The sequence below is a fragment of the Trifolium pratense genome, linkage group LG2 (genome assembly GCF_020283565.1).
Source record: "Trifolium pratense cultivar HEN17-A07 linkage group LG2, ARS_RC_1.1, whole genome shotgun sequence".
NCBI classification, from domain to species: domain Eukaryota; kingdom Viridiplantae; phylum Streptophyta; class Magnoliopsida; order Fabales; family Fabaceae; genus Trifolium; species Trifolium pratense.
The window spans coordinates 41,475,407-41,500,104 of NC_060060.1; the positions used below are offsets into that span (position 1 = coordinate 41,475,407).

Genomic DNA, 24,698 nt, shown 5'->3' on the forward strand with positions numbered 1-24,698 from the left:
TTGTTGATTTTCAAAGTTGGATCCTTTACTGCTGGAAAAAGGCAGACAAACAGAGGTAAGAGATTAATAGTTTTTAAAAATAAGAACAAAGAAGATGAAACAGACACACCCTTACTTAAATATGTAATTTCTAATTTTTACTTAAATATGATGATTTTGAAATTTTCTATTTTATTTCACAGTGATGTGTTACTCTTTGCTTGGGGGCTGCTTTAATTATATGCAGAAAATTAGAAATTAGAAAAGAACATGAAAGAAACTTTGTGGGGGGATGGGGAAACAAAAGAACATGAAAGATCGAGAAATTGGTAACACATAGAATTAAATATAGTTTCTACCTTTTGAGGAAACTTTGTGTTACTCTTCGAGGTTTTATTTTTCATAGTATTTTCTACCTTATGCCCTTTTCAACTTATTTCAATTAGTTATAATTTTTTTATGACCATTGAAATTGTTTTTGTCTGAATCAGTTGAGCTTTGAGATGATTGATGCATTTGCTCAGTTACGAGGGATTTTCTCATCAACACAATCCAATCCATTGCAAAGCCATTTGTGGATTTGGTAAGGAATTAAAATATTCTACTTTTATATTCAGTTTCTACAAGTTTCTGTCATGTAAAACATTTGTCACTTGCAAAATGTCTTACCAATAAGTTTGCTACTTTTTATATGCAGGTATCCTTTTTATGCTGCATCCGTTTTCCCCTGTTTTTCACTTTGAGCACCACGTTTGGCATATTATTTGACTAGACTCTATAACCAACTTCAATTTCTCCCTAATTGCTCTAGAGACATTTTTCTTCATTTACTTTACTAGAATGCTTCCGGTGATTTTTGAATTTATAAATCTTGGATTTGTGATGTTTGATTTCATATTTGAAGTTATGGTTCTAGATACCTTTTGTATTCATGAAATGATATGGTTGAATTTTGTAGGTTGAATTTGCAATAAATAAATTCATTCAATATGCACATGATGGGGATGCATAAGCTATCAGTGCAACCAAAGAAAGGTATAGCAAACTTCAATAAGAAAATGTTGTCAATAAAGAAGTATTTGGCAATTTGAAATTAACTGTACTAAATATCTGACAATTTTTATATGCTTGGTTCTTGATCACACTATAGTTTCAAATTTGGATTGCAACACAATGTGTGCTAAATGTGTTGAAATAGTGTCTTTTATCGTATTATAGTCAAATCATATTTCTTACTTTCTTCTCAATTCTCATGTCAAATTATAATCTTCTAATTATGGCAACCAATTGTATTTGCAGACTATATGATGTATGAAGTTGAGCTAAACATAGGTTATTTGATCAAAGAAGAGGGAGGAGGATCTTATTGCAATGCAATGGATGGGAAAATTTATTACTGCATTAGTTGTTTTCGATTGTTTTTGTTTTCCCTTAATTTTGTTAATTCATTGTGTGATTCTAAGTTGTACTAATAAATCTTAAGTGTTAAAACTTTATGGCACCCAGGCATTCCTCTATAGTTATACTTTGTTTACACTATTTTTAGGATAATTTCTTAATCCACCTCAAAAAAACATGGGAGGCTTACAAAAATTGCGTAATATTAGGAAAATATTAGGCAAATTTAACTGATTTTGAAATCTTTTATTGTCATCAAGTTTTTTTTTTGAACATTTAAACTTTATTAGCAACCCCCATACCATGGTACAAGGCATACCAAGTGGGGAATAAAAGATACAAAAGATGGGAGGCTTCACAGGAAAACCACAAAAGAATACAAAAGATGTCATCAAGTTGTTTATTCTCTTATGTTTATTTTCCTAATATAACATGTTTACAAGTAATATAACTATCCATTTCGTTTTATCACAAGTTTATATAGCATTTACAAATTAAAAATTGTGAAAGAAATTACTAAAAAATGGTTGTTGTGGTGGGTAACGTGTGTACTTCATATCTTCTATATATCACTTTTGGTTCTATTAGGTTGCCATGTAATATGATTATGCATTATATTTTGGTTCTACATAGAAGCAATGCATATCTTTTTTAATTGTGTAATATTAAGGCAAATTTCACGGATACTGAAATCTTAATTGCCCGACGAGTTTGATAATATGTATATTTATTGTACGAAATTACTACAAGACGGTATTTCCCGTGCGTTAGCACGGGCACTAGAACTAGTAAGCTACAATCAAAGAATAGAAGCTATATGTTTTAATCCAATACTAATAAGCAAAGGGGAACACATAAACAAAATTGAACTCAAAATTGATGGCATAAAAAATGTTCATTCGATGAATGTCATTGAACAATCTCTTAGGACACTCCAAGGTGTTGAAACTGTAGACACATATTTAGACATTAATAAAAAAAGTCTTAACATATAAACCATATGTGACAGGACCAAGAACCTTTATTGAACTCATTGAATCTACAGGACCAGGTTGTTTTAGAGCCATGATATTTCCTAATGATGTTGGAAGGAAATTGATAGATACTTCAAATTATTAAGGGTGATATGGTAATTGGTGGTACAGGTACTGTGAATGAGAATGGTGTTTTGCATGTTAAGGTAACAAGGGTTGGATTAGAAAGTGCACTTTCTCAAATTGTTAGACTTGTTGAATCTGCTCAGATGACTAAGGCTCCTGTTCAGAAATTTGCAGAGCAGATTTCTAAATACTACTTTGTTGTTCCTACAGTGACTAGTGACTCTAAATTATTTGTCGCATATGCGTTGACTTGATCAGGGGCCAAAATCACAAGTTTATAAAAGTTATGGGCCAAAATTACTATTTTAAAAGTTAACAGACTAAAATCGCAAATTTGTGAAAATTAAAGAACCAATAGTGTAATTTATCCTATTATTTAGCCTATTTGGATCCATATGCCGACTTAAATAAAACAGTATGGAAAAAATTACAAAGTCAATGGTACCCATGATGTTTACTATTTAGCCCAAATTAGTGTAACACACCATACTCTCTTTCTGGTGAACAATGCTAGCCCCATACTTACCATTAGAGTTTAGGTATGCTCCATTAAAGCTTGCCATAATTTCTCTCTCCACAGGTAGATTCATCTATAATTATTTACTATTGAAGATTGTATTAGTAGAATTACAGTTTCATATTGTCTCGTGAGCTTAGCTCAGTTGACAGGAACATCACACTATATGTACAGGAGTCGGGGTTTAAATCCCGGACACTTCACTTATTTACCTTTAAGATAAATTTTCTAGTCACCGGCTATTTGACCAAAAACAAAATTATAGTTTCATATTTGTGGCTATTCGATACTATTATATATCTTCTAGACAAGATTCAATGGCATGGCATATTTTTATATTAAGTTAAAGGATAAAATTTTAGCACAACACTACCTAACCAAAAAAAAAATTAAATAAAATCTGTGTAGAGTGTACCTATATCCATCAATGTAATTTGTGTACTAAGAATTTACCATAAATAATTAGCAGTGGTAAGGTTAGATGGAAATGAATGAGATTTGGTGGATGTCACACGCACGGTAGCATTGTCAGAGAGAAGTGAAGGACATAGCTTTGTCTTTTCCTCTATCCATCCATCCATCCATCATATTCATTGATGATCAAGCATTGGATACAGTACTGTCTCTCTTCTTGTGTCTTACTAAAATTATTTAAAACTTTATTATAAATTTTTTAAATCTTACTATATCTTACAGTATATATTTTAAATATATATTTTTCCAATGTACAAACCTCATGTGTGTATACCGTGTTTAATGGATCACTAACTTGGAGCTGAAAAAGTATCAGTGCCACTCACATGCTTATTTAAATGCGTGTACATAAATACTTGTACACAGTTTTTGAAGACCTAAATTAATGTTCACTCTTTTTTGCTATTCTTTTTGTGTTCATGTGATGTGATGTGAAGCCATTCATTTCAACTCTCTCCTTTTGAAGAACAATCACAGATCTTACTCAGCTCTTCAAGGTGATTGTTTCATTGTCTCATTTTTATTAGAACTTGTGTTTGTGAAAATATGATTACTCATTTTACTTATTTCCTTTTATGTTTCATGCAATAACTTATAATATTAATGTAAAGTGCAACCTTAGCTTTGGTCAAAGATTTTCAGATTTTTGCATGGTTCTGATTTTTAAAGGCCTACTACTGGTTAACAATTACTATATATTAAACTATTTCATTGTCTTATTCTAGAAATTAGAAAACTAAGTTGGTTTGGATTTATCATTACAAAAAATGTTTAGGATATATGTACTATATATTCAATTTTTATACATTGAAAGTGGTTATAAATGAGTTTTAGTTAAAGTTGAATCGTTCAGGTAGTATACAAGTTCAATTATTGACTGAAAAAATCATTGGTCAAACTTTATTTACCTCCTAATCGAATTTCAAATTAGTCACGTATCCTTTTTTCCTAAGAAACCACATGTTTAAGACAAAATTTGTAGTTTGATCTTATCATGTTAATTAATCTAATTATCACATATGATTGTTACTCTGGTTATAATGATATGAGACTAAATCTATGTTATACTTATGTTTACCACTGATGGAAAGTTAAGCTGTTTCTCATAACTTGTGTTCCTCTCTTTGTAGGTATCTAAATTTCAGTTGTTAAGGAACCACATTTGATTATGATTAACTTAAAGTTAGGGGTAGATGTGGTTGGGGCTCACAATCTACTCCCTAAAGATGGAGAAGGTTCTTCTAATGCCTTTGTGGAACTTTACTTCGACGGCCAAAAGTTCCGAACAACCATCAAAGAAAAAGATCTTAATCCTGTTTGGAATGAGAGTTTCTACTTCAACATATCAGATCCTTCCAATCTTCACTATCTCACTCTTGAAGCTTATGTCCATTGTCATTCCAAAGCTACTAACTCAAGTTCTTTTCTTGGCAAAGTTAGCCTCACCGGTACTTCTTTTGTCCCTCAAGGTGATGCAGTTGTCATGCACTATCCATTGGAAAAGCGCGGCATTTTGTCTCGTGTGAGAGGAGAGATTGGCCTTAAAATTTACATCACTGATAATCCAACCATAAAATCCTCAATTCCGAGTCCTGTTGAGTCCATGCCAACGAATAATCACGCTGAAGTTCGTGGACCTAATGCAATGATGAATGGTTTGTCTAGTGACAGGGTTGAGTCCTCAAGACATACATTTAATCACCTCCCTAACCCAAACCATCACCGAAATCAGCATCAACAACATTCCAATAGCTATGCAGATACTCACTATGTAACGAAGTATGAAGCTGATGAAATGAAATCTGATCAACCACAACCTATGAAGCTAGTACACATGCATTCAGTTACATCCTTACAGCCGGTTGACTTTGCACTTAAAGAAACAAGTCCGTTTCTCGGTGGGGGGAGGGTTGTTGGCGGTCGTGTTGTTCATAAAGACAAGACCTCCAGTACATATGATCTCGTGGAAAGGATGTATTTTTTGTATGTCAGAGTTGTTAAGGCTCGTGAGCTTCCTTCCATGGATGTTACCGGGAGTCTTGATCCATTTGTTGAGGTGAGAATTGGAAACTACAGAGGTATTACCAAACACTTTGATAAGAATCAGCATCCTGAGTGGCATCAGGTTTTCGCATTTTCAAAGGAAAGGATGCAAGCATCTGTACTAGAAGTTGTGATCAAGGACAAGGATCTTATCAAAGATGATTTTGTAGGCATTGTGAGGTTTGACATCAATGAGGTTCCTTTAAGAGTTCCACCGGATAGTCCTTTGGCACCCGAGTGGTACCGTCTCAACGATAAGAAAGGTGAGAAAGTTAAAGGTGAGTTGATGCTAGCTGTTTGGATTGGTACTCAAGCAGATGAAGCCTTTTCGGATGCATGGCATTCAGATGCAGCTTCACCTGTCGACAGCTCTCCTGCTACTACAGCAGTGATACGTTCGAAGGTCTATCATGCTCCAAGGTTGTGGTACGTTCGTGTCAATGTTGTAGAAGCACAAGACTTGATTCCAACGGAGAAAAACCGTTTCCCGGATGCATATGTCAAAGTGCAGATAGGAAACCAGGTGCTGAAAACAAAGACAGTTCCAGCTAGAACTCTAAATCCACAATGGAATGAAGATCTTTTGTTTGTTGCTGCTGAGCCTTTTGAAGATCACATAATACTTTCGGTTGAAGATCGAGTTGGTCCGGGAAAAGATGAGATCATTGGGAGGGTTATCATACCACTAAACGCGGTGGAGAGGCGTGCGGATGATAGAACCATTCATTCTAGATGGTTCAACTTGGAAAAGCCTGTTGCCGTGGATGTTGATCAGCTGAAGAGAGAAAAGTTTGCAAGCAGAATTCAGCTACGTCTATGTCTAGATGGAGGATATCATGTTCTCGACGAATCAACTCATTACAGCAGCGATCTTCGCCCGACGGCAAAACAGTTATGGAGGCCACCAATTGGAGTTTTAGAACTTGGAGTGCTGAACGCCATAGGGCTCCACCCTATGAAAACAAGGGATGGTAGAGGCACTTCTGATACATACTGTGTAGCAAAATATGGTCACAAATGGGTTAGAACAAGAACACTTGTTGATAACTTGTCGCCAAAATACAATGAGCAATATACTTGGGAGGTCTTTGATCCTGCAACAGTCCTCACAGTAGGTGTCTTTGACAATGCTCAAATCAGTGGTGAAAAGGGTAATAACAAAGACTTGAAAATTGGGAAGGTGAGAATTCGCATATCGACTCTCGAAACAGGACGAATTTACACTCACTCATATCCATTGCTAGTTCTTCATCCAACTGGTGTTAAGAAAATGGGTGAACTTCACTTGGCAATAAGATTCTCATGCACCTCATTTGCAAACATGCTTTACCTATACTCAAAACCACTTCTTCCGAAAATGCACTATGTTAGGCCTTTCGCTGTAATGCAACTCGATATGCTACGTCACCAAGCAGTTAACATAGTGGCAGCGCGTCTGGGTCGAGCGGAACCACCACTTCGTAAAGAAGTTGTGGAATACATGTCAGATGTTGACTCACATCTATGGAGCATGCGCCGTAGCAAGGCGAATTTCTTTCGTGTGATGACAGTTTTTTCTGGTGTGTTTGCAGTTGGAAAGTGGTTAGGTGATATCTGCATGTGGATAAATCCTATTACAACAGTTCTTGTTCATGTCTTGTTTCTCATGTTGGTTTGCTTCCCGGAGTTGATCTTGCCTACACTTTTTCTCTACCTGTTCTTGATCGGCGTATGGAACTTCAGGTATAGCTAAAATATCTCATTTATTGATAACTTGACCAATTGATCAATAATAAATACTAGACACCATATTTATATACAAGCTTCCATATGAAAATGTAGAAGATAACAAGTATAACTAACTATTAACCAACTTCATCGCTATTATCAGGTACCGAGCGAGGTATCCTCCTCACATGAACACAAGAATCTCACAGGCTGATGCAGTACATCCTGATGAGATGGATGAGGAATTTGATACTTTTCCAACAAGCAAAAACCCTGATCTTGTGAGAATGCGGTATGATCGTTTGAGGAGTGTGGCTGGTAGAATACAAACGGTTGTAGGCGATTTGGCTAGCCAGGGTGAGAGGATTCATGCAATGTTGAGCTGGAGAGATCCGCGTGCTACTTCTATATTCATTACTTTCTGTCTGGTATCTGCTTTGGTTCTATATGTTACTCCTTTTCAAGTTGTAGCTGGTTTAGCAGGTTTCTATTTCATGAGGCATCCGAGATTCCGAAACAGGCTTCCGTCTGCACCAATTAACTTCTTTCGACGTCTACCAGCAAGAACTGATAGTATGTTGTAGAATTCTTGCTTCTTTGCTCTTCTTATTACAATTATTTTATATCTGGCTTTACTGTATTTTTCTATTATGTAACACTATAGTAATAATAATTTGTAGTATGTGGATTTCTTAACATCAAGTCACTACACTCAAATTCTCTAGTCTTGCTGACATCCAAAATTGGTTTTGCATACAATTTTCTTATAACCAATTTTGGTAAAAAATTATTCAAAATGTTCATCTTGAGGAGACCTAAAGAGAAACTTGGAGAAATTCAAGTTATTATCATTATATTTATGAAACTATTTTTTTTTTTTAATTAACGACCGATATTAACATTGTTTGTAATTGTTAACATTAGACTAATAATTGAATGGTAATATTATGCTCTCTTTTTTGTCAAGTAGTAGTCAGAATTTCACCCCTAAGGCTTTGTTTGTAAGTTTGGAGAGGAGGGGAAAGTAGCGACTAGCGAGAAAAATATTGAAAATTTTCGCATTTTTTTTAGTGTTTTTGAAGGGAATGATAAATGAATGCTTTTAATTAATATTTTTTTTTATTTTGAGAATATCATAACAATATAGATATAGATTGATTTTGAAGAATTCATATAAACCCTCGTGCATTACAATTTTTGAGTTCCTCTAAATTAGGAGGATTTTGGATTATGAAGAAAAATGAATCCCACAAAGCTCTCCCCTCTCAAACTCCTCTATCTTTTCTAGTTGTGTCTTCATTTTTTTTCTTCAAAACACTCCTCTCACTTCGCCCTCCAAACTCGCAAACAAAGATTTAAGGTGAATATATAAGTGAGAAATTTCATATTTGATCTTCGGCTCATGCATATTGCAATATCCTGCCAACTCATATGGAGACCGGTGATATGTTTTTTTAATATACAATCATGATTTGCTTCTAGTTCCCATCCTCCCAACATATATTCGTTTGTGCTATAAAATTCCATTAATAAGGTAATTTTATTTGCTAAGCAAAGTGGCAAAGTATAATTAACAACGATATATATATATATATATATATATATATATATATATAAAAGGAAAGTGCATATCTTTTATACTAATGTGAAGATCTCTTTAGTTGATAATCCGTAAGTAATTCTATATGTTATTTTGAGTCTTGAGATCTGTCTTGACTCTGATGAACCGATATATATATATATATATATATATATATATATATATATATATATATATTTCGCACAAAAGGAAAGTGCATATCTTTTATACTAATGTGAAGACCTCTTTAGTGAATAATCCGTAAGTAACTCTATATGTTATTTTGAGTCTTGAGATCTGTCTTGACTCTGATGAACCTCGAAATCCAACTCGTCTAAATTTTTAACATCAGCGATTGTCATGAAAATCTCTAAATTTTAAAGATTGAAAAGAAAAGTGGTTGGTTGAGAAAACAAAAAAAAAATGATACGGACAATGTTGACCTTTGAAAAAATAAATCATACATTTGAATGTACCCTATGCCCATTAATTGCATCATATCATGAACGTCAACTACTTGCTACATTAGTAATTAAGCATATACTTGTATGTGGTAGCACGTTCATAGTTCATATTATACAATAAACTATATAGTATATACACCACGACGTGTGCACATTATTATTTAATCATCATCAAAGCAAAATCACTTTGTGGCTTGCATGATAAGTATTTGTTGAGAAAATAATTCCTCTACTAGAAAAACCACAAGGCTCCTAATACTAATTCCTAACATTATTCAACTATCACAAAAATGGCAGTGTCATTATCCAGAAAAAGATCCAAATTATCAAGAAAACAATCTTGTTCTACCTTAACAATTCTATACAGCTTCATAAGTAGAATTTCAGCTTTAATCTTTTTCTTAATCCTTATTTACATGTGGTCTTCTTTCTCCACAGTTATAACAGGAAACATTATTCATGTTTGTTTTTCCACAAGAAAACTCAATAATAGCTTCTATTGTGTTTCAGCAGCCACTCATACAAATCCCTCTTTTGAAATCCCAAATTATTCCTTAAATTCCGTAAACAACAATACTATTAGCACCTCCATTATTACTACTACAGAAAAAATTGAGGCTAGTAATAGTAATAATGCAACTCAAGAACTTGGAAAGTTTCCAATTAGTACTCCATATAATGAAGAGGTTGAAAATGCTGTTAAGATCATTGAGGAACACTTGAAGGTTCATCGATCGTGGAGGTCGGATAGTAAAAACAATGCAACTTGTGAAGATGGTAAAGGAATATATGTGTATGATTTGCCATCTAAGTTTAACAAGGATTTGGTTGGTCAATGCAGTGACATGCTTCCATGGCAAGATTTTTGTAGATATATCAGTAATGAAGGGTTTGGTGAACCGATATCAAAACTTGGTAAAGGTTGGTATAAAACTCATCAATATTCACTTGAACTTATTTTTCATTCAAAGGTGTTGAAACATCCATGTAGGGTTTATAACGAAAATGATGCAAAACTATTCTATGTTCCATTCTATGGTGGACTTGATGTGTTGAGATGGCATTTCAATAATGTTTCAAATGATGTTAAAGATAGTTTGGGTTTGGAATTAGTTAAGTGGCTTGAGAGACAAGTTACATGGAAAAGGAATTTAGGTAAGGATCATGTTTTTGTTTTAGGGAAAATTTCTTGGGATTTTAGAAGGACTAGTGATTCTCCTTGGGGTACTAGATTGTTAGAGCTTGAAAATTTGCAAAATCCGATTAAGTTATTGATCGAACGCCAACCATGGCATTTGAACGACGTTGGAATTCCTCATCCGACTTATTTTCATCCAAAATCAGACAATGATATAATCGATTGGCAGCTGAAAATCATAAGGTCGAACCGAAAGAACCTTGTGAGTTTTGCTGGCGCGGCACGTGATGACGCGGATGACAACATAAGGTCGATATTAATCGACCAATGCACTTCGAAAATTGACAGTAAATGCAAGTTTCTGAACTGCAGTTCTGTTAAATGTTATGAACCAGAATCAATTATAGAACTTTTTGTCGAGTCTGAGTTCTGCCTACAGCCACCGGGGGATAGTCCAACTAGAAAATCAGTTTTTGATTCGCTGATATCAGGTTGTATTCCGGTTCTTTTCGATCCTTTCACAGCTTATTATCAATATCCTTGGCATTTGCCAGAGGATTATGATAAGTATTCTGTGTTTTTGGACAAAAAAGAGGTTAGAGAAATGAATGTGAATGTTGTGGAGAGACTTGGAAATATTTCAATGAGAGAGAGGGAAAACATGAGGAGGTATATAGTATATGAATTATTGCCTGGACTAGTATATGGTGATCATAATGCTGAGCTTGAAAAGTTTCAGGATGCATTTGCTATTATTATCAATAATCTTCTTGAAAGGGTTAGCAAATTCAAGGATTAATTATTTGATTTTCTTGTTTAATGATTACATTTTTTATTTTTTTATTTATCTAAATTCATGATCAATCTATTAATAAGTTTGTCCCTTTGCAATTATCAAGTTACATTGTACAGTCTCATACACATGAATCATCATAGCAGAACAGAAACTTGTTAACATAGGATTTAATAGAACATAAATGAAAAGCTTTCTTGAGTTGAAAGCAACTGATATACATGAGCATTAATATTTGAAATTCCAACCTTCAAAAGAATGAATGTTCATGACGGTCTTTACTAAGAGTTTAATGGAGATGCACTGCCAGTGTAAAATAGTTTTACACCGAAAACTAAACAGAAATGCACTCTACTTTTTAAAAACTTTAATATCCTTCCAACGAGATTCCATGCAGTTGGAAGAATCATTCTGTGCATAAACCCCAAACTTGAAGTAGTGAGTGCCAGCTCCACTACCAACTCCATCACGCTTGAGAACCCCGTCAATATAAATCTTAACATTGTTAGCATCCACATCATGAATCGCGTTCACCCTAAACCACCTGTTATAGATATTCTGAGACAGAACATGAGGAGACTTGTAATAAGTTAATGAACCATCGTAAACCCTAAGTTGTGAGGTTGTCGCGGAAGAACTTCCACCAAACACTTGCATAATACACACTCCGCTTGTGCCACTTGGAACGTAACCATACCCTTCAAATTGCCATATACCAGATGTATATTCGTGTTTCTGCAAGTGGAAAGTGAAACATAGATATCATGTCTTGCATAAACCGTTGTGTCTGTGATCTCTAATGCATAAACTTAGATCAGATGTATATTCACATTAACTTATTTTTAACTAAAATCATTTTTTAAAAATCAATACATATTAAAAATCTATTTGTCAGTTGTCACCATAGAACCAAATACACCCAAATACACACTTACACTAATACGAATCTCAGTCCGTGGTTGTGTATTGCTGTCAATCTTGAAAGACTTGTCTGTAGGGTATATCCAAAATTGGTGCACACCATTTGTGAAGTTGTAACGCTGGTTTACTGGAACATTGTAAGGCTTTTGAATAACAAGGTTTGAGTTATCTAACGAAACAAGAGTGAACCCTAGTGTGGGATCAACTACTGCAGCTGAGGCAAAGAAGGTGGCTTGATAGATGATTAATGGCAAAAGGGTAAGGTGCAGAATTGGTAATACTGCCATTGTTTTAGGTGGAAGATGATTAGTTCCTTTTTCTTATTTCCTAAAGAATGAAGATGGCTTCATTATGCTACATGGTTGTAGCTTGGAGTATATATACAATGTTGGTGTGATTAGATAGATATTCGCGTAATGGTTTAATTGGTTAAATCGATTTAATACTAACAAAAGAAGTTTATTGTGAATGCTCTAACGAAACTAGTATATTTTTTTTTCGACAGAAACTAAACTTACCTGTTACATCCCCTAATAATGAGTACATAGTCTATAGGAACTGTTCCGCGATGTTATTGGAGACTCTCCCTTTCACTTTTCCTCTTCCACTATACTGCCATTGTTTGTATTGTTCCCTATAAAATGGCCTTCAGCCTTTCACACATTTCAGAGACTTCTTCTCATGCCATTACAAAGTCAATGGAACTCCATACTACAATTAAAGGACACTATAGGTTTATCTCAAAAGGTAAAGCCATATGTGACTATTTATTTATGGGTAAATAGAGTTTTACCCCCCTGCAAAATATGGGAGTTTTGTCTTACCCCCCTGCAAAAAAAAAAATTGTGATCACCCCCCTGTAACATCAAGATTCCATCGTTTACCCCCTGGATGCCAACTGGACATGGAATCTTAATTTTTCTGGTGACATGGCATGCATGTGTGGATTTTTTAAAAATTCTTATTTAAAAAAGAACTATTTACCTTAAATATATATATATATATATATATATATATATATATATATATATTTGGTTACATCCTTAAAAAAAATATAAAATAACATAAGTGAGTCACTTATGTTTAAAATTAAAATTAAAAAGAAAACATATACAGAATAAAATTATATTTTTTATTCTTATAAAAAAAATTATATTTTTTATTTTTTTAAAAAAAAAGCTCTTTCATTGAGTTTTGTTTTGGAGAAGGTAGAAGAAGATCGATGAACAATCCCACAAGCCTCAATCCCTCTTCTTCTCTACACTATACATCTTTAATCCATCTTCTAGGTAATTCAATCTCTCTCTTTCTACAAACTTTCAATTTCTACAAACCCACTTCTTCTCCTCCAAAAATTCCCAATTTCAATCCCTAATTTTGAAAATTCATGTTTCATGTTTCATGTTTGTGAAATCCGAGTTCATTGGGTTTTGTAGATTCGAAATCAGAACTCAAACACATAGCTTCATATTTCTGGGTTCTGGATTCATTGGGTTTATGCGTTTCTGTTTTGAGAAGCACCATGTTTCTTTTTTCTGCTGCCATTCAGCTTCCGATTTGAAAAATGCATGACATGGGTTTGTTGTTGATTTAATTTTTGGGTTTTGTTATGAATTTCTGGGTTTTGTTATGAACAAAGAGATTGATTGTTGTTGTTCTTGTTATTTATGCTCGAATTTATAGTGATTTTGATTTGTTGATTTTTTTGATAATTTTGATTTTTTCTTGTTTTTTATTTGATTCAGGATTAGAGAGAAAGAGATGGGTTGTTGTTGAAGATGAAGATCATGGGTCACTATGTTTGAAGAAGATGAAGATGAAAGAGGGTTTGATGAACTTTGAATAATGAGATGAAGATTTAAGGGTTAAATATTTTTTGTTTTATAAAAATTAGTTTGTGTTTTTTTTTTGAAGCAAAAAAAAAATTAGTTTTTTTAAAAAAAAAAATTAATAGGTAATATATTTATCTATATGTCAATAATTAAATTAATAAAAAATAAATTAAAATCCACACATGCATGCCATGTCATAAAAAAAATAAGATTCCATGTCCAGTTGGCACTTAGGGGGGTAAACGATGGAATCTTGGTATTACAGGGGGGTGATCACAATTATTTTTTTTGCAGGGGGGTAAGACAAAACTCTCATATTTTGCAGGGGGTAAAACCCTATTTACCCTTTATTTATTGTTATACACAATATGCATGGGATTGGGAGAAAGCAACTAGATTCATCTTACATTTCAGAGACTCCGTCTTTCTATTTATTTTTAGTGAAATTGTATTACTATTTACTATTCAAGACAAGAGATTTGAATCGTCTAACTTTGTGGCACAAAAGGATCTCTGCCTTTCAATCACTATGGACCATCAGATTCATCCTACATTTCATATCAAACCATTTGTTCATATATTATAAAACAATTGTTTGAAACGGACAAGGAAGAAGACAAGCCATGGTGTTTCCATATCTTCTCCGCCACGCCCCCTCATCCAAGCAAACCGGCCATACCACCATCATCTAGTCCGAGCTCTATCTTCATCTCAGTTTCGACCATCGCAACTTAAAATAAAACATTGAATTAGTGGAGGATGGTGATGGGTTCAACACAGTTCATTTAGGTTCAATGCGTTTGAGCTCTACTCATTTTAATCCATAAATTAACTCATTATATATAGTATAGGGATTAAAATCGAATGCTCTAAATACTAGAGATCAATATTTAAGGTAAACTAATATTTTTTTATTTATCAGTTTTGCTAAAATTTTGTCAAGAGCCGCAAAATATTTTAAAATCGTACAAAAGTACAGTATTGATGTCAAACTGTGTCCAAGAAATATTTCTCTTAGTAGTGAGATTATTCAGCTTCACAGATAACTCTCCGTAGAGAGATTCGTCGACCATTTATGAGTGAAACAAATTCAAACAAATCAACCTTCATTAATAATCTGACTAGTTTGATGAGTCAAGATAAGCATTAATAATCGGAAAGAACTAGCCTCTATTTAACCTAAACATTTTTTTCTTTGCACAAGTCAAGATTGTTACTTGCCCCTAAAATGATTCATTAATTTGTTACACCACATGTTAGTGCTAACAAGTAGAGTCACAATGCTCACAAATTCAGTTGATTTACAACAGATAAATGTAATTACAACAATATCTCTTCTTGAATAAACTTTCACCCATGCATCAAGTCAATACCAGTGTGATGTGCATTTTTCACATCTCCTGACCTCGATCCAAGCCACATTTCTGTTCCAGAAGCTGTGTAGTTTTGATTAGGTGGTGCACTTCCCGGAGAAGCTAATTTGTCACTACTCTGAGGCTCTGAATCATCGTCATCTTTTGTAGTCGTCCCTTGTTTTGCTGTCTTCGGCTTAGAGCCACCATATACAAAACTGCAAAGTACCACCTGTGACAACCAAAGGTCTCATTTGTTTTAGAGGCTAAAGGTTTGAATCTAAAGCTTTCTAAGATGCACAGTAGCTTTTATCATTATTAACCATGAGCCTGTTTGGATTGGTTTATTTGAGATTATCTAATGGTGAAAGCATTTGAGCCTGTTCGGGAGAGGTTATGTAAGCAACTTACATGTCCATAAACTGTTTTCAGCTTATTTCCAAAAGGTCTCCACAATAGCTTATATGAAAATAATTTGACTTTATGTTACCTTGATATAGAAATAGCTTTTATGATGAGTGCTTATGTGAAAATGGCTTAATTAAGTTGTTTGTCTAAATTGGGTCCATGCCTATCTCCATGCAACTGTTTTTACTTATTATTCAAGCACAAGATTGTGAATGAGCGTGTGAGAAGAGTAAGAATCATCTATGTTACAAGGCCGTTAAGATTGCAATTGAGAATATACCTGGACAGGGCTTGCAGCAATAAGCCTAGCAACACCACCACCGATAACATGACCATCCGGACTAGAAAGGGAAACACTAATGCCACCAGTTCTATTTTGAGGTCCACCATCTTCAGCAACCAAGTAAGAACCAGATAAGCATAATATTTGGAATCGCCCCTGCAAACGTGAAAAATAAAATGATCACTATTGCTTCTTATGAACAAACCTTTAGGCTAAGCAGTACTAACTAGCCACTGCAAAAACCAGATTTTTACACACTACAATAGTTGGATAGTACATAACGATAATTACAGTACCCATTATTACTTACTGCTAAACTAGAATTATTGAATGGATTTAGTAAAGATGGGATAGAACATGTAATGTTAAATGACTGGTAGTGGAGGTCACGGTCTTAGTTTTCTAACTAACCTCATATGTAACACTGACACTAGTAGAAGCAGGCTGGCGCAGAGTGACTGAAGATACAGTCCCAGTTCCCGATAAGATGCATAAAGCGCGTGGTCTATGTTGTGAAACCGCCAACAGCTTTGCTACAATGTCCTGTAACAAAGAAAATCCGCATTCAAGGAACTGAGTAACAACATGAAGGTTTAATGATGAACAAAGCAACTAAGTTAATTATTTGAGCACTGCAACTAAAATTAGATGTTTCCACCAAGTATTACCGGTTTGCATGCAATTAACAACCATGTTTATGTGTAAAATAATCTTCACAATTTACACCCAACTTAGAATTCAATCAATGTGATATGCATCCATGTCTTATGTGATTTCAAATTACATAAACCATCCATGTCGTGAATAGTTAGATAAAAGTATCTTATCAAACATTCTGAACATTACTTTATCTTATCAAACTATCCATGAGCCTTGCACACCTTGTTTTCCTAAAAATCTTTCCAACGTAATGTTCTGGTGCTTTTTGGAATTTGGATAGGTGTTGAGTAAGAAATATTGATCGCAACTTCACTCAAGTCATATTTAGCTTTTTTCTTATGTCAATGTTAACAATGACTTTGGTATCACATAATACAGTCTCAACATCGTTATATTCAGTTTAAAAAATGTGCTATGGAAACAAACCAACATCTTCTGTTTAAATAATACAGTCCCAACATCGTTATATTCAGTTTAAAAAAAAACAACTAAATATATTAACAAAATAAGTGGATCGAGACCTATTTGTCCGACGAAATTGAAGAATACAATTACCTCCTGAACTCCAATCGTGATAACATGGGGTGAAAAAGCCTGTCCAGCAGAAGTGTTCATCCATTCACCTAGGAAGGGACAGACAAAAAAAAAACATAAGAATTAGAAGTTAATTACACTTCAAAGCAAAATAGATAAATATAGCATATTTTGTTGGTACAGTGATTTACCATAAAATACTTTTGTATTCACCGAATTAACCACAAAATATATTTTATCAATTATCATGATTTCATCCATCAATTTTCTTGAAATAGAGATAGCAATTTAAAATTCTAGAAAATGATACTAGTATTGCTTTTCTACCTAAAAATAACCAATGAATCTATTAGCAAGTCGATAATTTTAATAGAATAATCTTGTTAGCAATTTTTGTAGACAAAAACTTTAGGAAACAAAAGCAACATATCTTTTTTTGAAGACTATTGTAAACAACTAATCACATTTATCCCCCCTAAAATGAAAATCCTTAAACAATACATACAATCAAGTATCTAAAGTAAACAATAATATCCATATAAAAAAGAAACCAAACCTAGAGAAGCTAGTTGTTGCTTCCTTCCACTTCCAAGAGGGCGCCCTCTCGGCCGTTTCTCCGAATCAGGAGTGGAATTAGCAGTTGCAGACATAGGAGAGAGTCTCAAAGAAACAGGTACATCAGGACCATACTTTCTAGGCCTCCCTCTTTTCTTTTTCACAGGCTGCTCACCTGAATAAGACACTACAGCACCAGAAGCTGAACCTATGCTATTGCTAACACCACCACCATGACTAAAACTACCATGTTGAACCTCTACTGAATATGCAGAACCATCAGAACCACCATGAGCATTAGAAAAAGCTCTAAACCCAGGAGGTGTCTGTTGAAACACTCCTCCACTACCTGACCCACCAACCCCTCCTCCTCTATGCATGTAATATGAACCTGACCCATCAGAGAATGCCATAGCTTCTCTATCATCCATGCATTAACTAAGAAAAAATCTTAACTTTGATAAATACACTAAAACACTAACTATCCCTCTTCAACCCCAATTTTTTTTAACACTTAAACTAAGAACCCAGATGAAAAAAATGAACTTTTGACAGTGATGAAAAGAAAAGACTAGATTTTGTAACAATATGCAGAGAAAACACAAAGGGGATCTAAAAAGAATGGATTTTTAAGGTGAAACAGAAGCAACATTGAAAACCCATGAAAGAGGGGAAATGTAGGAGATTGAGGAGGTTAGATTGAAGAGAGAAAACTGAAAAAAATGAAAGTGGGTAGTTCAGGAGTCATAGCTGTAACGCATTAAGAAAACAAAACCCTAGATTTGAAAATGTAGGGTTTTGTTGACAGAAGAGTGCAGAGTGTAATAATGATGGAAAAAGAAAAGAGGGAAAAGCAAGCAAAGAGTGTGACTTCACTTGGGTGTGTGTGTGTTTGTGTGTGGAGAAGAGAAACAAAAATTGAAAAATATTTTATTTTGGAAAATAAAAAATGACTATGCTTTTGATTTTGAATTTGGAAAATGCTACTCCTAATTAAGCATAATTAATAAAGAAAATTTATCTCAAAATTTGCATATTTAATATTTTAAAAAATTAAAATGTTACTTTTTTTTAACATTAATTTTATCTATTTTCCTTTTTGATATGATTAACGAGGTCTCAAGAGCGTTGTTTAGAATTTATTTAAGTATATTTATGTGAGTTTAACTCAGGGACATCACATATATTATGTTTGAATCTGGACATTTCAGTTATTTATTTTTAAGGTGAAATTTCTAATCATTTAGCTATTCAGAAAAAAAAAAGAAAAAAAAAAGAATTTAAGTATGAATGAAAGAATGAGACATGTGTATATGAGCCGAATTCTAAAACTTTTTTTTAGTAAATAGGTTATTTTGTTTTTAAATTTGTGACGACAGGTCAATTTTGTTCCTAAATTTTTTAAAATAGCAAAATCACCTTTGAATTTAGGTTCCGTTTGGATTAACTTATTTTTGAGCATATGCAAACAATTTGTGCAATATAAATTAAGTTTTATGCTATTTTATAAGTTCACAAGAGTGAAAATTGTATTTTTATAAGCTATTTTATCATAAACTACCTTGATAACATAAAAATTGCATAAGCTGAAATTAACTTGATAATTTTTTTTTTTTTTTAAATCAAACGTCGGCATGTGATGTCTAACGGCAAAACTTGAAAGTATGACTTATTTGATTGAAGTTTATCAAATGGACATTTTTTCTATTTCGATTAATTAGAGGAAGAAATTAATTTATGGCTACAAATTTGAGGACGAATTTGCTTATTTACTCTTTTTTTTTTTTTGTTACAAAACTTTAACCTATTTTCAAACACCGTAAAAGTTAGCCAAAAAAACACACAAACACTAGTATTAATTTGATTTTAAAATAAATATAAGATTAATTTCTTTTCTATTTTTGATACAAATATAAGATTAATTTCTTTTTTCTTTTTTTTTTGGATACAATATAAGATTAATTTCTATATACCAACAATGTGTAAATTATTAAGTCAAATAATTATTTCTAGATAAATTTTAGGAAGCAGTCTAAAAAAAGTAGCATCATTTAATGATCAATGATCAATTTGATTGGATTCCAAATGGTCTAAGTCTTGAAAAAATCATCCAAAGATGCCATATATAGCAAGGCAATCAAACTTGTTATCTTGACCAAGACTGCGTTGAAAAGAAACAATCCAATCACGACGAAGGAAGTGAGAAATTTGACCGATCAAAGAAGCATAAGAATGTTATAAGAAAAGGGAGGCGGAGGTTTGAATTGTGACCCTTATAAAAATTTATTCTTGCAATCTTACTTATGTACAGTAATATTGTCAAAAATATAACACTTTTACTAAATTTTACTATCTGTCAACAAATATAATGTTTTAAAAATAGTGTACATAATGATCATTAGAGGGTAAATAATAATGCAACAATAAAAAGAAACTCCTCTAGGCTAATACAGTAATCATATTAACATTTTTGTTGGTGATCTTCATTTTATAAAAGTAAAATTTTGCTGTGATGTCAGTGCTAAGGTACTCATCATGACTCATGACCATTGACCATTTAAGGGAAATTGCAAGAACGTGAATCAAACTTAAAATTAACCAAGACACTTTTTTTAACATAATGGAGTTTGCAAAAATATAAAATCATATTGCTTAAATAAGTGGATGCCTCTCATACTTACAGTATAGCAAAATCTAAGAGAAAGATACATCTTAGATAACAAAACAAATAAGTGCTGAGGAGAAAAAAAATGATCATTATGAAATAGAAAACATCCAGAATCAGCAGAGTGACTTATACACCTCAAAGATGTAGAGCTATACTAACTCAAGAATTGGATGAAAGAGGATAGAAATCAGTCACAAAAAAAAAAAAGGGATTCCTTGTAACTTCTATTAAACTAACAAATTTTCCTAAAATCCGAAAATGTTAAATTGTTTGTCCTGTCCACCACACTACCTTAAAATTCAATTGTTTCTAGATGTTATTTGATTTCTGGTGCATGCCTCTACCTGTAGACAGAGCACTGATGAGACACAACAGAAAAGAGATAAATTTCATAAAAGTGATGAGAAAAAGAAATGAAGTTTGAGAGGTGGTGATCGTGTAAAAAGAAATAAAGTTTGAGACAACATAGCATGCTTGTGAACTTACACTATTAAGTAGTCATACTCTGGTCCGGTGTTATCAGCTTTGTTTTTTTGTTAGCGTAGTCCAGGTACCCCTAGAAAATACCAACATATAAGTAGATCCGTCTAACCAAATTAATTAGATACACACAGTCACACACAGCCCTGGAATGTAAACAATTATGTTTCTATATTTCACAATAAATTTCAGTGTCCCTTGCAGAAAAAGGAAGGACTTCTCAATACACTTGTGAAAAATAAATTTTTAATGGGGTCCTACAAACAATTTTCCTTTCAAATAAGTTTATCTCCAAACAGAACCATAAAAACGCAGCCAGAAAACACTAGTGTAGTATATAAAATGAATAGCCATCTAGTTGAGGTTGTGGGAAAATGATTGTAGTGATGGATGTAACTTATATCATAACATCTACTTCAGTGCTTTTTATTGTCATACAGATTCCTCCTGATAATGATTTCTTCAAAACTAATAAAACGAATTCCTACTTCAGGAAAAAAAAATAATGTATACACCAAATAAAGGCCTCACATGTTAAAACATTCTTATCATGCTTTCAGCAGAATTAAGAATGTGAAGAGTGAAGACAATGCCTTTTACATGATAAGTAACGTATGAAGAGAAGTACAACAATAAAATAGAAGATTAAGTAAAGTAGCCGATCAAAGAACTTACCTGAAGTATTCCTACAGCAGCAAACTTGTCTAGCATAGTTTTGGAATGAACTGGATGTTTAAAGTTCAAAGACTTTATTATTAAGTCTACACTCTGCAAATACAATTTAACTTTAGAATTTGTCTCATTTTTATTGCAATGAGTGTTATCATATTAGGGGAAAATCTATTTATATACTACTTTGTATGTTTAGCTGGACGAAGTAGGTTCTCTTTAAATATAATATACAATACTTGTTAGTTGTTTCACACTAAGTAGATATTTAGTTCTTTCTATAGTAGTAGTTACCAACCGAGTAGAGGTTGTAGTCACGTTGGAAATATCTGACTTAAGATGGATTTAATTTCATCAATTTTTGGAATAGCAATTCTATGAATCTACCTTTGACGAGAAGCTCTCATTCCAGAATGTATAGTTTAAACCTTCAAGCATGTTTGTTCTATGGAGGTTATTAATGAAGACATTCACTTGACAAGCCTGATAAAATGCAAAATTAATCAACTAGTACAGAAAAACAGCAATAAATGGTACATGGATGGTCAAAAAAAAAATGAAACATACATCAGACGACACCTCATGCCAACTATAAGGAATGCCAATAACAAATCCCTTCAAGGAATATCTAGAGATCTGCATTAAAACGGATGAAGATGTCATTGCATAGCTTGGGATAATTATGACTTAAATAGCAAAGAGTTGTACCAATAAATAATTAAAATAAGAATACATCATATATCCATGCCTCCATGCCTATTGCACTAATTCTACCACTGTAACTGTTAAAAAAATTAAGCCAAGGCTAAGAGCCAAATCAACAAAAAGTTGTGTGAAACTAGAACTGAAAGAAACAAACTTACAGTACAGCAAAATCTAAGAGAAAGATACATCTTAGATAACAAAACAAATAATTGCTAAGCAAAAAAAAAAAGATCATTATGAAATAGAAAACATGCAGAATCAGCTTAGTGACTTATGCACCTCAAAGATGTAGTAGAGCTATACTAATTCAAGATACGGATGAAAGAGGATAGAAATCCATCACAAGAAAGAGCCTGGAACAAGAATGACGGTATACTAACTCCAAAAACATACAATAAGTAATAAATGTTTACAACATGAAAGCAACAGAGATTTTGCCAACTTCACTAAAATCTTATGGAAATGAGTATTAGTATGACATGTAACATTCCTAACACAACAGAATAATTGGAACTTTAAATCATCATTTATTGTCGGATACCGCACTTATCAATTAGAAATCTACAGTTCTCTCACAGTGCCATTGCCATTACATGTCAAATTAGACATATTTAACTATTGACAAGTACATAGCATAGACATGAAAGTGACAATAAACTCACCAGACTCTTAAAATCATCAGCCATTAAATCAACATTATTCTTCTTCCGGAGGAGAACACTGACATTGAACATAACAAGCATATGTGTTACTTATGGAAAATACTAAAACCTTCATTGAACCAAACACTATGTAAACATATTAAATTATGATACCTGAAAGGTGAAGCAATTTTGTTATCGAAATCAGAAAGAGCTAGACCAACATATTTATCGCCAACATCTAAACCCATCAATCTCCCACGTTCTTTCTGTGTTGTTTTCATCAAATCATGAAACAACTCAAAGGGTTTCACGTACCTCATTGTAAAGCTGCAAAATTGGAAATGGCAATGGAAAATTTCAGTTACAGTGAGCAAGGCTAGGGTTTTCAATTGAATTTTTTCTCATTCTAATTTGCAATTTCTTCAACATGGTTGCATGCTACCGTATAAACACATTGTAGCAACAAATCAGAAATTAGTGTAAAATGGTGAAGAGTGGAATGAAAGTAGCAATTTTTGGTTACCTGGGTTGGAGAGTAAAACTCAAAGTAAGGAAACGAAGGAGCTAGCACAAAGGACGGTTGCAGCTTTGCTTCGCACGACGGTGAGAGGGTGTATTGGTGACGACGGCAATTAATCGGACGGAGAAGAGAAAGCGGCAGAGGCAGAGGGAGGATTAAAGTGAAGAAATGAAAAAGTACACGCAGAGAAGAAACACTTCTATTGAATTTTATTAAATAAGCTTAATCAGTAAAATGATTCTTAAAACATGTTTGGTTTCACATTGGTCCCTAAGAAGAAAAAAAAAGAAGAAAAAAAAGTCTGAATAGGGCCTTAAAGACATATTCGTTAATCAGTTTGGTCCTATTCAGACCTCTTTGTAGGGACCAAACTGATTAACGGAGATGTCTTTAAGGGACCTATTCGGACCTTTTTTTTCTTTAAGGGACCTATTTGGACCTTTTTTTCTTTAAGGGACCAATCTGAAACCAAAAATGTCTTTAAGGGACCATTTTACTAATTAAGCCCTATTAAATAATAATTCGTTCAAACACCCGTGCAAAGCATTTGCACGGATAATTGACTTTAACTCGATATTTAAGTTTATAGAAAATTTATTTAGAATAAAATATTTAAATTTATTAAAAAATATTTTTAAATTAAATTTAAGTGAAATATTTTCTATATTCTTTCCATAATTTATTTTTATTGACTAAATTTTCTATAATTTTTTTATTGTTTTTTTTCTATTTTTATTCATAGATTCGTATTTAATATTTATTTTTTTTTACTTGTTTTTTTTCTATATTTTTTGGTATTTTTTTATTTATCTTATATTCTTTTTTAATTTTTTTTAGTACAATTACAGTGAAAGATATAAAACATGCAATATAGTTAAAAGTAATAAGGATAAATTTATAACTTTGATGATAATCGATTTTAATATATTAATAATAGATTTAATATGAGGCGTTTGATCTCAAATTAACAGCCGAAATCTAAATTAAGCATTGGATTTTATTAGGTGCATTTTACTACATCATGCGGTAATGTAATCTAAACTTTTCCATTTAAAGTTTATAATATTTTAGCTATTTTTTCTTTGGGGGTTAGGCCCCTCTGAGTCACCAAAGAAAAATAAAAATGTGTAGTTAGTTGATGAGTAGTGTGTAATTGTTGTAATCATTATTAGAATAGCGAGTTTGATTTATAATCATAATTAATAATCTTATGCTATTTATGGCGTTAAAACAATGGTTATTGCTTTATTTTATACTATAAATTGCGTAAAAAAA

General features: G+C 32.9%; 5 protein-coding genes and 2 long non-coding RNA genes across 10 annotated transcripts; 4 read left to right on the plus strand and 3 right to left on the minus strand.

The window, feature by feature from the left end:
* The first annotated feature begins 423 nt into the window (after window positions 1–423).
* LOC123909527 lies at window positions 424–1,475 on the plus strand. Its single transcript, XR_006809954.1, has 4 exons — window positions 424–562; window positions 677–828; window positions 938–1,014; window positions 1,279–1,475. It is a non-coding gene; the product is annotated as an uncharacterized LOC123909527 (long non-coding RNA).
* Window positions 1,476–3,329: 1,854 nt separating this feature from the next.
* Window positions 3,330–8,083, plus strand: LOC123909813 (FT-interacting protein 7). 2 transcript variants are annotated; one of them, XM_045960727.1, is made up of 4 exons: window positions 3,330–3,610; window positions 3,906–3,965; window positions 4,599–7,233; window positions 7,382–8,083. In XM_045960727.1, exons 3-4 carry the CDS (start codon window positions 4,637–4,639, stop codon window positions 7,800–7,802), a joined length of 3,018 nt encoding a protein of 1,005 aa, XP_045816683.1. In that variant the 5' UTR covers window positions 3,330–3,610; window positions 3,906–3,965; window positions 4,599–4,636; the 3' UTR covers window positions 7,803–8,083. The 2 variants fall into 2 exon arrangements, with proteins under 2 accessions (XP_045816683.1, XP_045816682.1); XM_045960726.1 differs by having other exon boundaries at window positions 3,440–3,965; window positions 7,382–7,966.
* A 1,442-nt stretch (window positions 8,084–9,525) lies between these two features.
* Window positions 9,526–11,198, plus strand: LOC123909812 (probable xyloglucan galactosyltransferase GT20). The gene has a single exon (XM_045960725.1). The coding sequence runs from the start codon at window positions 9,552–9,554 to the stop codon at window positions 11,196–11,198; it is 1,647 nt and encodes a 548-aa protein (XP_045816681.1). The 5' UTR covers window positions 9,526–9,551.
* A 67-nt stretch (window positions 11,199–11,265) lies between these two features.
* Window positions 11,266–12,481, minus strand: LOC123909464 (citrate-binding protein-like). Its single transcript, XM_045960303.1, has 2 exons — window positions 12,128–12,481; window positions 11,266–11,927 (listed from the first exon to the last, which is right to left on the minus strand). The coding sequence occupies exons 1-2, from the start codon at window positions 12,398–12,400 to the stop codon at window positions 11,544–11,546; spliced, it is 657 nt and encodes a 218-aa protein (XP_045816259.1). The 5' UTR covers window positions 12,401–12,481; the 3' UTR covers window positions 11,266–11,543.
* Window positions 12,482–13,282: 801 nt separating this feature from the next.
* LOC123909194 lies at window positions 13,283–14,292 on the plus strand. Its single transcript, XR_006809846.1, has 2 exons — window positions 13,283–13,402; window positions 13,859–14,292. It is a non-coding gene; the product is annotated as an uncharacterized LOC123909194 (long non-coding RNA).
* A 742-nt stretch (window positions 14,293–15,034) lies between these two features.
* LOC123911083 (AT-hook motif nuclear-localized protein 5-like) lies at window positions 15,035–18,629 on the minus strand. Its single transcript, XM_045962427.1, has 5 exons — window positions 17,739–18,629; window positions 17,204–17,271; window positions 16,400–16,531; window positions 15,986–16,144; window positions 15,035–15,529 (listed from the first exon to the last, which is right to left on the minus strand). Exons 1-5 carry the CDS (start codon window positions 18,166–18,168, stop codon window positions 15,296–15,298), a joined length of 1,023 nt encoding a protein of 340 aa, XP_045818383.1. The 5' UTR covers window positions 18,169–18,629; the 3' UTR covers window positions 15,035–15,295.
* Window positions 18,630–20,473: 1,844 nt separating this feature from the next.
* Window positions 20,474–23,632, minus strand: LOC123908501 (putative pre-16S rRNA nuclease). 3 transcript variants are annotated; one of them, XM_045959156.1, is made up of 8 exons: window positions 23,427–23,632; window positions 23,075–23,230; window positions 22,922–22,979; window positions 22,122–22,190; window positions 21,942–22,037; window positions 21,561–21,653; window positions 20,892–20,961; window positions 20,474–20,749 (listed from the first exon to the last, which is right to left on the minus strand). In XM_045959156.1, exons 2-7 carry the CDS (start codon window positions 23,221–23,223, stop codon window positions 20,896–20,898), a joined length of 531 nt encoding a protein of 176 aa, XP_045815112.1. In that variant the 5' UTR covers window positions 23,224–23,230; window positions 23,427–23,632; the 3' UTR covers window positions 20,474–20,749; window positions 20,892–20,895. The 3 variants fall into 3 exon arrangements, with proteins under 3 accessions (XP_045815112.1, XP_045815113.1, XP_045815114.1); XM_045959157.1 differs by having other exon boundaries at window positions 23,075–23,298; window positions 23,417–23,630; XM_045959158.1 differs by having other exon boundaries at window positions 20,474–20,763; window positions 23,427–23,629.
* Window positions 23,633–24,698: the final 1,066 nt, after the last annotated feature.

Bases quoted from the DNA above. Each gene is read 5' to 3' on its own strand.
- LOC123909813 (XM_045960727.1), top strand. From the start codon at position 4,637: ATGATTAACTTAAAGTTAGGGGTAGATGTGGTTGGGGCTCACAATCTA. The intron at 7,234-7,381 runs GTATAGCTAAAA...CGCTATTATCAG, and splicing joins ATCGGCGTATGGAACTTCAG to GTACCGAGCGAGGTATCCTC.
- LOC123909464 (XM_045960303.1), bottom strand. From the start codon at position 12,400: ATGGCAGTATTACCAATTCTGCACCTTACCCTTTTGCCATTAATCATC. The intron at 11,928-12,127 runs GTAAGTGTGTAT...TTCCACTTGCAG, and splicing joins GGACTGAGATTCGTATTAGT to AAACACGAATATACATCTGG.
- LOC123908501 (XM_045959156.1), bottom strand. From the start codon at position 23,223: ATGAGGTACGTGAAACCCTTTGAGTTGTTTCATGATTTGATGAAAACA. The intron at 22,980-23,074 runs GTATCATAATTT...GTTCAATGTCAG, and splicing joins AAAATTGCTTCACCTTTCAG to TGTTCTCCTCCGGAAGAAGA. The intron at 20,962-21,560 runs GTAAGTTCTTTG...GGTATTTTCTAG, and splicing joins CTGCTGTAGGAATACTTCAG to GGGTACCTGGACTACGCTAA.
- LOC123909812 (XM_045960725.1), top strand. From the start codon at position 9,552: ATGGCAGTGTCATTATCCAGAAAAAGATCCAAATTATCAAGAAAACAA.
- LOC123911083 (XM_045962427.1), bottom strand. From the start codon at position 18,168: ATGGATGATAGAGAAGCTATGGCATTCTCTGATGGGTCAGGTTCATAT. The intron at 17,272-17,738 runs GTTTGGTTTCTT...GTCCCTTCCTAG, and splicing joins GCAACAACTAGCTTCTCTAG to GTGAATGGATGAACACTTCT. The intron at 15,530-15,985 runs GTATATTCTCAA...TGGTTGTCACAG, and splicing joins TTGCTGCAAGCCCTGTCCAG to GTGGTACTTTGCAGTTTTGT.